We start from the raw sequence: 14,752 nt of genomic DNA on the forward strand, positions 1-14,752 counted from the left end.
CATCCTGAGTTACCTTGGCTAGATGTGGTAGAATCCAGAAATGGCCTTCTTTTTGCAGCATTAACAGGTAGAATTTGTACTATATTGCTTATGCCATATTCTCAAGGCTGGACCAGATTAAAAAGGTGGAGGAACTGATTCTTCCTGTCAACAACTGGGTCATCTGGGAACTGGGTAGTCTGCATTCTGGGTAGTAGACGTGTGGTTTCTCTCGCATGTCTACCAGCACTACCATCTCACAATCCAGAAGGCTACTCTAGGTGTGATCATGACAGTGGCAAAGTTCTAAGACTGATAGTCAAGCATGCAAAAACTTTTGAGGTTTAGACCAGTTCCCAGCTGACCTATTTGCTTACACAAATGCCCGAGTACAGTCATGATCATTCAAGCCTGGTTAGATAGTAGAAACACCAACTGATCAATAATAATAGGTCGCTGATAGTAATAAATGATTGTTATTATAAGCCACTGAGGTTTGCAGTTGTTTGGTATGCAGTAAAAATCTCGACAGTAGGCATACAATATTGACATACTGCAGCAATATGCAAGTTTGAGTGGACTTTGGAACAGAGACGGATGAAGGAAAGGTGGGGATTAGGAAAAAGAAAAGAATAGAAAAAAGAATAACTTGTACTCATGGTGTCATAGATGCCTGGTAGGTGATTTCTCTACCCGAGTAGAGAGCATGGATGAACACACATCATAAACACGATAGCAGAAGATTATACATAAAGGAGAAGAGTCAAACCTCAATTCTGGATCCCAAAAGATCTGTCAAATTGAGCCCATATTAATGATGGCAAGAAATACTGGAAATGTTATCCACAAAGTAAGAAGCTGTGTGTCTCCATTCGTCTGAGAACAGTTTTATTTATTTCTACCCTATACCTCCAAAAGATGAAGGGTAATATTTCAACTTGACTGGACACCAAATTGGTTACCTAAGCGGGTATTGATTACTGTGGAAATACAAGCCACATAGAATCTTTTTGAGTTTTAATGTAATTTAAGGAGACTTTGATTGGTATCCCTTCTGCCTGTTGAACTCAGGGTTTAGTCAGAGCAAGAGAGAATGAAGAGAAAGAAGAGAGGTACATGTCTGATTAGGAAGGGTAACAGAAAAGTACAGAGCTGATGGAGTATAAGGACAAGCCAGAAAGTCATGTAAGGAAGTCAGGCAGGCAAAGGATGCACTCTAGACTGGGAAGACCTGCCACAGACTCACTGAGAGGCCTCTGAACTGTCAGTTTAGCTCTCCAACTCAGTCTCCTCATTTTAAATGCTATACTAACCAAGTAATTATATTCCTGGTTCTGAGATTAGTCAACCTATCATTGGTATCTGTACCTTGCTCTGCATTGGGAAGATGGCTCAAGCTTCTGTTTATTACACTGATTGATTTGGTCCCTCATGTATTTTGATTGACTGCTATGTAGCAGATACTCTGAGCTGCACTGGTCATACACTGCCCATACCATGATGAACAAAATATAAAGCCTACTTTTGCGGAACTTTGTCACATAGCATGGAAAAGACATAGGAAAAAAGCTCTGTTGGAGCAAATACATGGCCCCTGGAGGAAGAGAAATGAGGTCATCAGAAGTGGCTTCTCTGAGGAGAAATTCTTTTAGAAGTAACTGAAACACAAAGTGCACTAGTCAGATGCAGAAGCACCTACCCACGCATGAAGTACCCATGCGTGGATGTTCTGATCACTTGGTTCTACTGCAGAGAATCAAGTAGTCCTAATGTCGAGTCTGCTGTGTACCTGGAGCACCTTGTTAGTTTAGGAATCTAAAGACTTGGGGCTCTTTGAGATTTTATATAACATTTATGTACTCGTTGTCATGGAGCCCTGCTTTATTATTTATGAGAACATGGAGAGATAGAAGAACCAGAGACCTTTAGGCAGACTTCATCACGCTCACTGAAAGGGGGATAATTGCAGTTACTGAAGAGATTCATGTGCAGGTAGGCAACACATGGTGGTGCATTGCAAATAAAACAAGTCACACTGGAGAATAGAAGTTGGGAGGGGTCTTAGGGTTTATTGTGTTATGTGTGTTCATTCTAATGTGAATAAAATTATATTTTAGAACACTTGGAAAATGAAAGCTTATTCATAATCTTACTACCCTTATGACCACTTTTTAAGTCAAACAGATAATTGTAATGGATGTCCAGATACAATCTGGAATTCTGTTTTTTTCATGTCTTATAACAAGAGATTTTTCTTATTGCTCCATTGTCTTCACTACTATTAAATTCTTCAGAATATTTTATTCAATGGCTACATTGTGATTTGCTAAGTCATTTTCCTATTTCTTAGACATGTGTGTTGATTTCATTCTTTTATTGTTCTCAAGTAATGCTCTGAGGAATACCTTAGTGGTCACAAGAATACAGAACTTGTGGAGATTTTCAAATTGTTTTAGGCTGTTTCCCATCTTGGCATCCAGGAGAGACTTTGGTTTTCTTATAGCACAATCTGAGAGTCTAGCTAGTCCATTATGTGCTTGACCTTCCTTCAGAGCATGCTATGGGATGGCCTTGAGGACATACCAAATTAGACTGGTTTTATGAATAACAGGAACATACCAAATCCGTGATTTTGGCAACAGGAATATTCAATCAATTGGATGTTTGCACAGTTCAGACCACTGACATGGACATTGGAAACTGTGACTACAACCTCTGTTGTGTCTGTTGCTATCCGCTGCCAACATGGTCCATGATTTCTCTACTCAGGTTCTAATTCAGAATCTGGAGTGGATGATGCAGTAGCAGATACATGTTCCAGTGACTGTATTGAAAACCTGGGAAAATTAATGTTTTCACCTTGGTTCTGCAGAAAATAGAGGTCAGGGAAGATACGGGGGGTTCTATACTAGTATATGTGCTTATGAAGGCAGGTTACTGGGCCAACCATGATTTAACATCCAGACCAACCAGTCAACCGATAGCTTGATCTTTTGGGTAAGAGGCTACATAAGTGACAGCTTCTTAGGTAGGGTAGAAAAAGTAGAATGGAGAAGAATTTATATACCAGCTCTGATCTTCCAGTATCACAGTTTGGTCCAGTTTATATCCATCCCTGACTTTCAAGTCACACAGCCTGAATCAAGCAGGTAAACTTTCATGTCAGCATCAACAAGGAAGCCCTGGGGCAGGAGCTAGAGGTGTGTGACATTGGACCAAGGCTGTCAGCCTCTGACTTTTTGAAGTCCATGGCAATCCACACAGAGCTGGTCACTCCAAAGGTGGAGCAAGAGAAAGTGAGCTGGAACATGGAAAGTATTTGATAGAATTCCTTTCACTTCTCATCTGAGAGCTATGCTGTCTCTGGTTAGTCAGGAGTCTCTTTTAGCATCCACAGAGTAGTCAGAGAAAAAGATCACCGTCCAGTCTGCTGCTTCTGTATTACCTCAGGGCATTTAAAGAATATTTTTTATGGCTATCATGGATACTAAAAATAATGATGAAATAAAGCCTTGCAATGTATTTTCTGGAAACAAAAGCCAAAGTCATTCTTGAAATTGCTTTTGGTAATAGTTACTGTTCCACACGTGAGTGGTATTGAACATATATTATGTACTTTTTATTTTGTTGATACAAAAGTTCTCTCTGATTTCTGTTACATTCACAGTGTTTGCTTACAACAATGTATTTTTGTCTTCTGTGTGGTTTATTGATAAAATTGACTTAAGAGCTGACGATACTTAAATATATATGGTATGTCTTTGGAAAACAGAGAAGTTGATTTGGTGGCATAGACCTGCAATCTCAGTACTCAGAAAGCTGAAGCAGGAGGATCGTGAGTCGGAGGCCTGCCTGGACTACATGGAAGTGTCCAGGCCAGGCCTTACAAATAAACAAAGACGTGAAATACTCAAACCAAACAAAACCAGAAAACCCAAAAGAGAAAGAGATTATGATATAAAAGTTAAATATAGTATTTGTGGGAAAGATTCAAACTCCTTTTGATTTTAATTTTTAGTAACATTACTTTTTATGTGTCAAAATCATGTTGAGGGTCATAATGTCAGAGGGAAAGAGGGAAGTTAGGTGTCTGTACTAGCTCTGGCTGGGATGATAATTGTTTTCCTTTTGTTCACAGCCATCATCAGTCACATAGCCTCCCACAGCCACAAGGGGGCAGGAAGTGCAATTCCATCCTATGGGTAAAATGGGGAGGATGTGTTTGGCAAATATTACTAATGATTACTTCCACAGGCTTGGTATTTTTACAGTTAATGTTATGTTAAGCCTCATGTGATGAATAATACACAGCACATTTATGAGTATGGTATGTATAGCATTTCCAGACATTTAAATTATAGAAAGGCTTATTTGTAAAATGAGTATGTAGCAGGCTTGAATATAAAACCACCAACACAGCTGGTTCAGAAAGGTTTGAAAAATCCTTATTCACTTCAAATTACTGTAAATTTTACTCTGACTTCCTATTCCTGATAAAAACAGTGGGAAATGCAATCTCAGTATTATTGGGGCTCCTCTGCAGCAGGGTTATGCAGTCAGGGGAGATCTTTGGCTAGACACAAATGCTAAGAAGAAGCTGGGGCTTTGGTCCATGGGGTACTACAGAGATCTTTAGTCAAACTCATATGTGAAGCCCCTGGGGTTTGCAGCTTTGCCGCTCTGGATAAGGTGGGGGCGGGGAGGAACCAGAAACTGCAGTGAGAAGCCCAGGGGCAATGGTTCAGGCTCCCACAGAGCACTACACAGTGAGGAGATGCTCCACTTCCTCAGAACACTGTCACCAACTCCTTGTAGCTTCCTCCTAGAACTGGGATCCACCAGACTTTGTCCCCATCCCACCCTGAATTAACTCTTCCTAGCCTTACATTCAAGGGATGGGAAGACCTGCTGATACTGAGCCACGCCTCTTCTCTGAGGCTAACTTGTTCCATGGGTAAACATGACCTGCCCCCTGTGATTCACGTCATGGATAAAGGATTAAAGGAGACCCGTGAAAACAACTGCAGAAGAAAACCTCCCAATAGTGTTAAAGTGTGAATTAACTTTAGTAATAAATAATAGCTAGAGCATGGGTTGAGGGTAGGGTTGGGAGAAAGATATTAATATTTATTGTGCATCTGCTTGGAACCAGGCCTGGGTAACATTTTTTTTTTTTTTTTATGCTATCATAGTTAACTTCCACAGGAAGGGTATGAGCCAGTTTCACAGAAGAGGAAACAAATTCAGAGAATTCTAAGTCTACACAGAACAAATAAAACTAGCTAATATTTATGATGTGTAGGGTATGCCAGTCACATCATATGAAGTAGGAACAAATAAAAGATGAGAAAATTAAAGATGAAAAAATGGAGTCATAGAAGTTTAAGACTCACCATGATTACACAGCTAGAAAATGATGAGGTAGTTTAGGACCACTGGCTGTCTGGCTCCAAAGGCCTTGTTTCAAATCATGTGCTATACTGTTGAGGAAGAGGGAAAGTAAACTGAAGAGAAAGAAAGAGAGGAACACAGAGGCAGAGACAGGCACATATGCACACAGGAAGGAAGGGAGATATAAAGAAAGGACATAGACAAACTCTAAAACCCGAGTGCTTGCTAAAATTACTTGACTTTCTCCAAAGAAGTTTAGTCTATTGCCAAAGAATTGAACAACAAAAATAGTCCTGAGGTAAATTTTACCACTTGAGGTCAAGGAAAAGTGAACTCTGCCCTGACTTCCCATAAGATACCCAGAGTGCTTGGATTCCCAACACCTTTCAGCTGAAAGGTAAATTAGGAATGCGTGCCATTGCCTAAGATTAGAATAGAAAGGCCCTGTCAGCATTCCAAATGGGGTAGCTGATGATGTAATAGCTAAATATTCAAAACAGCTTTCCTGAAAATGGAGTATGAATAGCATGGTTTTTTCCTTCCCAGGTGCCCTTTCTCAGTTGTCTAGAAGCCAGATGATTTTTAAAAAATTTTTATTTATTTTTACTTTATGTGTATGCATGTATTGCCTGCATGTAGGTAAGTGCACCTGTGTTGTGCAATGCCTGTGGGGGTCAGAAGAGGCTGTCGGATCCCCTGGGATTGGAATTACGGACAGTTGTTAGCTGCCATGTGGGTTCTGGGATCCGAACCCAAGTCTTCTGCAAGAACAACCAGTGTTCTTAACTGCTGAGCCATCTCTCCAGCCCCCGAAGCCAGATGATTTTAAACACTAACACTGTATAAACTGTTTGGGGTCAACTAGGCGAGCAGCCCAGATGATTGTGCAAGAGTATTTGCCCTCAGACAGAAAAGCTTAAATGTTCTTGGCTTCCCAAACAGTCCTATTACTTCTAGCCTAAGACAGTAGGCACCCTACATTAATGTCTCAGAGGAGGGAAAATAATTTCTCCTCCTTTTAGCTTGTGTGTGTGTGTGTGTATGTGTGTGTGTGTGTGTGTGTGTGTGAGAGAGAGAGAGAGCGAGAGAGAGAGAGAGAGAGCGAGAGAGCGAGTGCTTGTATATGCATGAGCTCCACAGCACTTGTTTCGAGGCCAGATGACAACCTTGTGTGTTAGTCCTTGCTTTCTACAGTGTTTGAGGTAGTATCTTTGTTGTTTGTAGGTGCACATGCCAGACTGGCCTCTGAGCTTCCAGGAATTCTCTCTTCACCTACCTCACCTTAAGAACAATGGGATTATAGATGTATGTTCCTGTGCCTAACTTTAGATGGGTTCTGGGGATTTGAACTCATGTCGTCATGTCTGCATGAAAAGCATGTTACCCGCTGACCTATCTCCCAAGTCCTTCTCTTTCAGTGTCTTTCAGTGCCAACTTTGAATAGGTCATCAGAAAGATTTCATGACTAGTTCCCATCATGGGAAGAGGATGAAGGCTCAGATTTTCTGAGGTTTAGCTGCTAATCAGATTCCATAGATTTTATGGTAGTAACCTTTTCAGAAGAATAAAGGCTGATGTGGTATTTTAAAACAATTTTATGGCAGACTGCTTATCTTCAAGTGGAAATTATACCCAGTGACCATATTTAGTTTTTAGTATTACTTAGAATGGCTGCTTTTGCATCAGATATGAGGACTATTAACACTCCTCACATGAACTGTGTTTTAAAATGAGTTGACAAATTTGAACAACATAGATATCTTTTCTATACCAATTATCATAAATAGCTAATCTGAGTCTACCGGATCATTAAAGTAAGTATGTCCCAGATATCAAAACTCAGAATCACATTTGGATACCCTTAGCTAATTCACTGAAGATATGCTTAAAAAGTTGCAGATGGGAGCTGGAAAGATTGCTTAGTGGTTAGGGACACTTGCTACTCTTCTAGAGGGCCAGAGTTTGGTTCCTAGCATCCACATAGGGTGGCTCGCAACTGCCTGTAACACCAATTCCAGGGAATCTGATGCCCTCTTTTGACCTCCAAGGGCATCTGCATTTATGGGTATATACTCACATATGCATCCATATACATGTAGTTTAAAAAAATCTTTTAAAGAGTTTCAGACAAACTGAATTTTAAAAAATTAAATTATGATATGTAATGATTAGAGACACAATGTGAAGGACTACCATGAGGAGCTATTATGTGAATCAGACAGTCACTTTCAATCTTCATTTGTTAAATTACGTCCTTTCTTAATTCTTTCAGAATGGATTTGAGGCGAACTGTAATTGGTATTCTATAAAATTGAATTTTTATCTTTGGGTTTGTGAAAACTGGTAGACTGAGCATAAAGGCATATGAAAATGCTTTGCAAGTTCTCCTTTCCAAATAATTCTATAATTTAAAAACGATATCTAGAAGAACATTTGAAAGGTTAAAAACCACTATCATATTTGTAAATGTGTGCTTATCACTAGCAGAAATTTGCCTTCTACTGATGACCAATTTGTAATGGTAGAATTTTAATTCCCCCCATTAAAATAGAGTGTGTCTTAGAATCAATCATCTTCCTGCATTTAATATCTCAGCTCTCCTACAATGGACAATTAAAGACATCGGTGAATGTTCCCTCACTTAAAAGTTTATTCCCAAGTCATTCTGCGAATCCATCTAACATCTATCTATCTCACAGAAAACATTGCTTCTTGTGGGTATATTTATATTATTCAAATTTATGTTAAATTTTCTACTTTTAATGAATATCAGATCCAGTTAAACATATTTCTCTCTTCTCCTCTGGAAATTTCTGAAAGCAAAGCAAAACTAAGAAGGAACAACTTAGCATAGTAATGTAATTTAGCATTTAAACACATTAATTATGGCAAGATAAATTATAAACATTAAAGAAACAGAAGTAGTTGCCTTTAGTCTGTGAAAGAAAAGGTCCCCAAAAGAACTCCTGCACCTTGGATTGAACTTCCTGCAAGGCTGACCAACTGATTATCACTCCAGAGACCGTGGAGAGTTTGGAATGTTGCAGGTCCAGAGTCTAATTACCATTTATTTTGGCCCATCTTTACCCCCTAAACAGCCACTCCTTACCTCTGTTTCTGATCTAACATCCTGTGGCTAACAGATAAAAACCTTTTAGAATGTATTAACTTAGTAGACCACCAGGTCTCCCCAATCCAAAAGCTAAGAATGTCATCAGATAGCATCTGAGACCTATAGTAAGGACCCTCCTGCTTTGCTGCGATCTGCCTACTGAATGTATCCTCCAGTGTATTTGAAAAGTGTCTTGATTTATGACTTTTCTTTGTTCTGTTACTATAAAAATGTAAGGGAATTGTTACCACATTGGAACATGGAATTTGGGGTAATGTGAATCTGTGTTCTTGGGCCATGGTCACTCACATTTGGCCCAGAATAAACTATCTCTTATGCCCTTTGAGGTGAGAGTTATGCTTTTGCATTGACAAGTCTATGTATATTCATATTTTTGTTACTTTTGAAGGTTTTTGTTTGAATTGTTTCCTAATTTTTCTCTTATTGAATGCACATGTTAATATGCTCTTGTTATACTTAAGGGTATTAAATATATAATAGATGTAATACAGGAAATTTTTGTTTTATAGGAACTTTAAACAAAAGGGACATTTTGAATTAATGTGACTGACATATTTTCTTGTGTGCAGTGAATGAATTTTTATATAAGATTTGCTACAGAACTAATAAACCAAAAAAAAAAGTGCCAAAATTATTTTGTGGTGAGGAGGGAGTATAAGGCATAATCCTTTCATTTTTGCTTTAAATATTTAGCTTTCTCCCACTGTGTCTGTGTCACATTTTCTCTTTAGTTCCTTTTGACTTTCTACCCTTCCTTCTCCCTAACCCAGTAAGCAGGTGTGGGAGGAAATTGGTTTCTTTAGGAATTCTCCTTGCAGCTACAATCATCCAGATTCAGGCTGTTGTCAAGATGCTTTGTAGAGCTTTGTGTCTGGATGAAGATAGTCAATGTATTGTGGAATTTAATGCTGCATTTTCATATACTTAAACCTAATTCATCATAGAAAACACGTTTATAAGGGCCACTGGCTCTTGGGGGAAAGTGGACCTGACTACCTCTAAGACAATAGCTATCTCTCCTCCAGTCACCACTGCCCTTCTGAGATGGAGATTGGCAGATTATGACTGCAAACTCTGAACAGGGTAGCCATCTTCACAGCCCGCTGACCTAAGGCGGGGGTGCCTCTCATCAACTCGGAAGGGCAACACTTAGAGTGGGAATTGTTCACTCGGAGCACAGAGCTTCTAGAATGTTCTGCTTAGATGTAAAGCCTCTAGACTGCAGCAACAACTTTCAAGTGCCCAGATACCTCACTTCTGATGTTTGTGGTGATAAGGAAGTTGTTTTACCTTGGAATATGGAATATTTGGAAGTGGTGAAATTAATGTGCTGTGAGCACCTGTATGGCCCCAGCCTTTGGTGTGCTCACTGGAGGGTAGAAGGTCTGTGTAGACTGTCAGACCCAAACTCTTAGAGTGCTTGTGTTCACAAAACCTGGGTAATCACTCCACATACTGTCTCCTGGAGATTCATTTCCCTTTCCATTTCTTAAAAAGAAAAAAGACTTGGCTGTCTAGGCAAGTTGCAAGGGTTCATGCCTGGGAATGCTTTTGTATTCACAGACCGGTCCAAGGAAGGATGGGTAAGCAACATGGACCAAACCAGGGGGTGGGTGTAGAGGGCAGAAGTGCTCTCTCCAGAGCAACAGTGTACATCTCTTGAAATACTAGGTGTTAGTTGTGTTTGGGTTTCTCCCACCCACAGCCGTCTTCCCTGAGTCCCTGCTACAGTCTCACCTTGTCTTCTCCCATGCCCCTGGACTAAATAAACATCCTTTCCCTCAAGTGGAGTTGGGGGTGTCTACTCTTCGTCCAAGGGTTAATGATGAAAGTCAGGGGCCAGGTGGAGCGCCCACATGCATCCCAGACCACTGTAGGCGTCCGAGGTGAGGGGGCGCTGTTCGGGCAGCAGTGAGCCGGTGGCGGGTGGGAGAGCTGCCAGGCTGATGGAGAGGCCGGCCCGAGTGGGGGCCGCTCCGCAGCCGCCGCCGCTGTGATGCGAAGCGGGTGCTGCGCCGGGCGGTGGAGTCAGAGCCGGGGCGCGGGAGCGCGAGCTGCAACATCAGCACCAGCGGCGGCGGCGGCACCTGCAGCAGCTCCCGGGCCCCGCGCTTCGCTCTCCGCCCCGCTGAGCCGGGAGCCGCCGCCCCGCGCTCTCTATGGACGTCAAGGCGGCCCCCAACGGGGTGGCCACCATCGAGGACCGGATCCTGAGGATCACCGGCTACTATGGCTATTACCCGGGTTACTCAAGCCAGAAAAGTAAGACGCCGAGGGCCGTCCTGCGCGAGGTGCGGGTGGGAGGTGGGCGCGCAGGGGCGCCGCGCCCCGCGGGTCTGGACACCTGCAGCCCTGCGTGTGCGGTCACGGTTACATTCCTGGTCTCCGGACCGGACCGCTGGGGAGAAAAGTATGTCCGCTGTCCTCGGTGCTGAACCTAGAGACAACCACGGGCCGGTTGAACCCAGGAGTTTGGGGACAGTCGCAGTCCTGGGGACTAGGCAAGCGCTCCTGATTGTCGTCGGTCTGCTCACCAGTGGCTGATTTACGCCCAGAGGAGGCTAACATGGCTGTTTTACTAGCTGACCATCAATCCTAGGTCTGCCCACTCTGAGAGGTTCTGCTGGGTGCTAGGATGCCTGAGCTGGGAATGCAGGCTGTGGGGACATTCGTTGGTGAAGCTGGCTGTCTGGGTCAGCTTGTTCACACAGGGCTGTTGAGACGTTGCCAACGTGGGAATTATTCATGATAAAACATCTTTAGAGGGTTCTACACCCTGGGCACAGAAAAGAACTTGCTTAGGTATCTGAATTGAGGAGCTTGTAGCGAGAAATCGTGCCAAGGATGGGAGGAGTGGGACTGGGAGGCGCGACACGGCCACCCGCCCCCGCCACACGTCGTGGCCACCTCTGAGCCTGAGGAGGCTATGTTGTTGGGTTCGGGCTTTATTCTGGCTAGGCTGAGGCATGCTGCGCAGATTTGGGGAGCAGTTTCCTCTCCCTCCCCGCGTTGTTGGGAACAGGAGCTGAGGATGATGAGGGCGATCTCTGCTCCTAGTCTCCTAGTTCCCTTCCCCTAACACACTAACCCACTGCTGTATTTGATTTGCTGGGATTAGTTCTGCCAGCCACTGAAGAGAGAAGGCTGTTTATCTCTGAACTGGGGGAGTAGCTGTGATTTAATTTCTGTGCAGGTGGGATTTCACTTTTCCTTTATCAACGCATTTCTGTGGCAAAAGAAAGCTCTAAATGGATGAATTTTGCTGTATTTTTAACCAGAAGCCTTAGACGCTCCTACATACATACGTTTTTCTGACTGGCATTTTTTTCTGTGACATTTTGGGGTGCCATCAACATTACAGGCTCTGTGAAGCCATGAACTCACATAAGTCTTGACACACAGATAAGAAAGTGCTTGATTTTCATGTAACTTTGTCCCTGGCTATGTTCTCTCTCTATTAAATAATAACCCAAGAGCATTGTCCCATGGGCCATTCCCACACAGATATTTTCCAGTTTAATATTTCATTTACTTTTAGGAAAGGCCTATCTGCCTTGAATGTTTCTGTCTGGCTGTTTTTAGCACTGGAGACTTACATTATTCATTTTCCATACAAAAGTAATTATATAGTGTTAGAATTTTCTGGAAAGAAAATAACATGCTGTGGAATGTTCTTTGAAGTCTTTGTACTACAGGCCCCAAAATTTGTGAGTATTTTTTCCCTGTTAGCAAAGGGTGTCTTCTTCAGCCCTGGATACTTGAAGTGAAATCTTTAATATATCTTGTGGAAATTACTTGGATGTTGCCTTTGAATATTTTAATTAGGAACCAGGAGTTTAGGCATTCAAGAAAATGTAGAGTCTACCTCTGCCTCTAAAATAACAGATTATTATAATTTTTATGACAATGGAACTTTGGTTAATGAAGAACAATCCGGAAAGAACACTGGGAAAGTGCATTTTAGATAAGAACATGTTATAACTTATTTTTGTACTTTCAAAGAGCTGCACATGTTTCATTTGCAAGACAATAACAGGACAAAAAGGGAAGCACACTGGTCAAGGCTGTGGCTGAAGGTAGGAAAGGCTAAAGATGCGTATGGCGTGGTTATTAGTGATGGGCACTTGCAAACTCAGGTCACAGAGTTCAAACAGTGAAGATGGTGAATCTCAGAGGAATCGAGAGTTAAGGGGTAGTCCAATAACTCTCAGGATGTTCACACTTTCAGAAACAGAGAGAAATTGCCATTTTGCACTGGGGAGAGACTGAAAGAAGGTAGAGCTGGAAGAGGGCCAGGAAACCAAACACCATGAAATAATCCTGCCCTTAATGCAGGCTTCAACTAGTAAACAAACACATTGAAGCAAACCAATACAATATGGTCAATTGATTTAGCTGCTACCAGGAATGAGCAACAGCTTGGAGAAAGTCTGGAGGAATCTATTTCAGAAAAAGCTACAGTGATGAATGTGTGGTATGTAAAGGCAAGGTGACCTTCCCATTTCCTGACTTGTGACATGTGATGTCTTAAGGATGGGGTGTTCTCTGGATACCTACCATTTACCTTTTTGGCGGTAGCTGGAGACTCATTTCTGAGAAACACATCAAGATGAGACTCATGTTAAGGTAGTGTGTTGCTAAACCTGTATCTCATCCAGAACAAACTGTAGGCTGAGGAAATAAATGAATGGAATAAAATTCAGAGAAATTAAGCTACCTTAAGGGGCCTCCATTCATTATACCCATTAAAAAATCCTATTTGGCTTAATGAGAAGTTTACTGGACACACAAGCACACCACACACACACACACACACACACACACACACACACACATACACATACACACACACACACACACACATACACCCCAAACCAGAGTAAAAACTGATCAAAATATAGTATCTAACCTTGAGTTATCTATGGTCTGCTAGGAGAAATGGATTCATTTCCTCAGCAAGAGCAAGTATTAATTGAGCCCTTCCTGTATGTAAGGAATGTATGTGAGAAAAATATTAATAGAGCACTTCCTGTATGTAAGGAATATCTCTGAAAAAACACATGAAAGTGTTTTCAGTTTTAGAGTTTTAGTTCTCGTGGGGGGGGGGGCAAGCCAATAACCACAGAAATAATTTTTGTATATGTCAAGGTGATAAGGATTTTTAAAAAGTTTATTTATTTTTATTTTATGTGTATGAGTGTATGGCCTGCATGTATGTGAGTGCACCTGTGTCATGCAATGCCACGGAGGTCAGAAAAGGGCTTCGGATTCCCCTGGAACTGGAGTTGAGGATGGTTCGTAGTCTCCATGTGGGTGCTGGGAATCGAACCTGGATCCTCTACAAGAGCAGTCAGTGTTCTTAATGATTTTTAAAGGATTAGAACAGAATGAACAAGATAACACATCCTGGGAGACAGAGATGATCACAGTCTTAAGTAGATTGGTCAGGTAAAGGATTCATTGAGGAAATGACAATTGAGTAAAGATAAGGAGAATGTGAAAGAGTTAGTTGTGTGAGCATCTGGAGGAAGACATCCCAGGTAGTGTGATCATCCGATGACAAACTCCAAGGCCACATGTACCTGGCATGCAGGGAAACAGCAAAGAGGCCTCGCATGGAGGAAGTAGATTGAGGGAGTAGTTGGAGAGGAGGTTCCTGTGGATAAAGGGGAGCAGATGAGTTAGGACCTTCTAGGTTCTTATCAGTCATTTATTTGGCTTGTTCTATGACTGGCATGGGGAGCTTTTGCTGGGTTTTGAAATAAGAATAAGATGACTTGGCTTGCTCTTCAAAATTATCAGTCACATCAGTTAGTATATTATTGCAGTAACCTAGGTGAGAGGTGATGGTGGACCAAGTGATAGCAGGGAGGTGGTGATAAGCAGTCAGACTCTGGATATATTTGAAATTAGAACAAATAAGGTTTCCTGATATTCTAGATGTGGTATTGGTAAGAAAGAGAAATTTAACTTATGTTTTCTGGTTTGACTAAGTTTGAGCTGTCAAGAGAAGAAATATGGAAGCCATCAAGGTAAAGAAGCTTAGGGTTGGGGATCAAGGGATGAGGATAACATTTCAGAAATATTAAGTGAATTGGAGGTGTAGAGTAAGTTTGGAGTTAAAAGATGTCTGATTGGAGATATCTATAGGGATTTGCCAGCACTGGGTGGTATTTAAAGTTCGAGACCAGATGAGATATGCAAGGAGTAAATGTGTACAGAAAAGAGATGAGGAACAAGGATGGAACC

General features: G+C 41.7%; 1 protein-coding gene across 1 annotated transcript in view; it reads left to right on the forward strand.

Moving 5' to 3' along the window:
- The first annotated feature begins 10,403 nt into the window (after positions 1-10,403).
- Slc35f4 (solute carrier family 35 member F4) overlaps positions 10,404-14,752 on the forward strand; it is a 293,950-nt gene continuing 289,601 nt past the window's right edge. The window contains exon 1 of the mRNA XM_008839517.3: positions 10,404-10,765. Coding sequence (XP_008837739.1) covers positions 10,663-10,765 — 103 coding nt within the window. The 5' untranslated portion in view covers positions 10,404-10,662. The remainder of the gene's footprint in view (positions 10,766-14,752) is intronic.

Source organism: Nannospalax galili, unplaced genomic scaffold, assembly GCF_000622305.1.
Source record: "Nannospalax galili isolate Female #2095 unplaced genomic scaffold, S.galili_v1.0 scaffold336, whole genome shotgun sequence".
Classification (NCBI taxonomy): Eukaryota; Metazoa; Chordata; class Mammalia; order Rodentia; family Spalacidae; genus Nannospalax; species Nannospalax galili.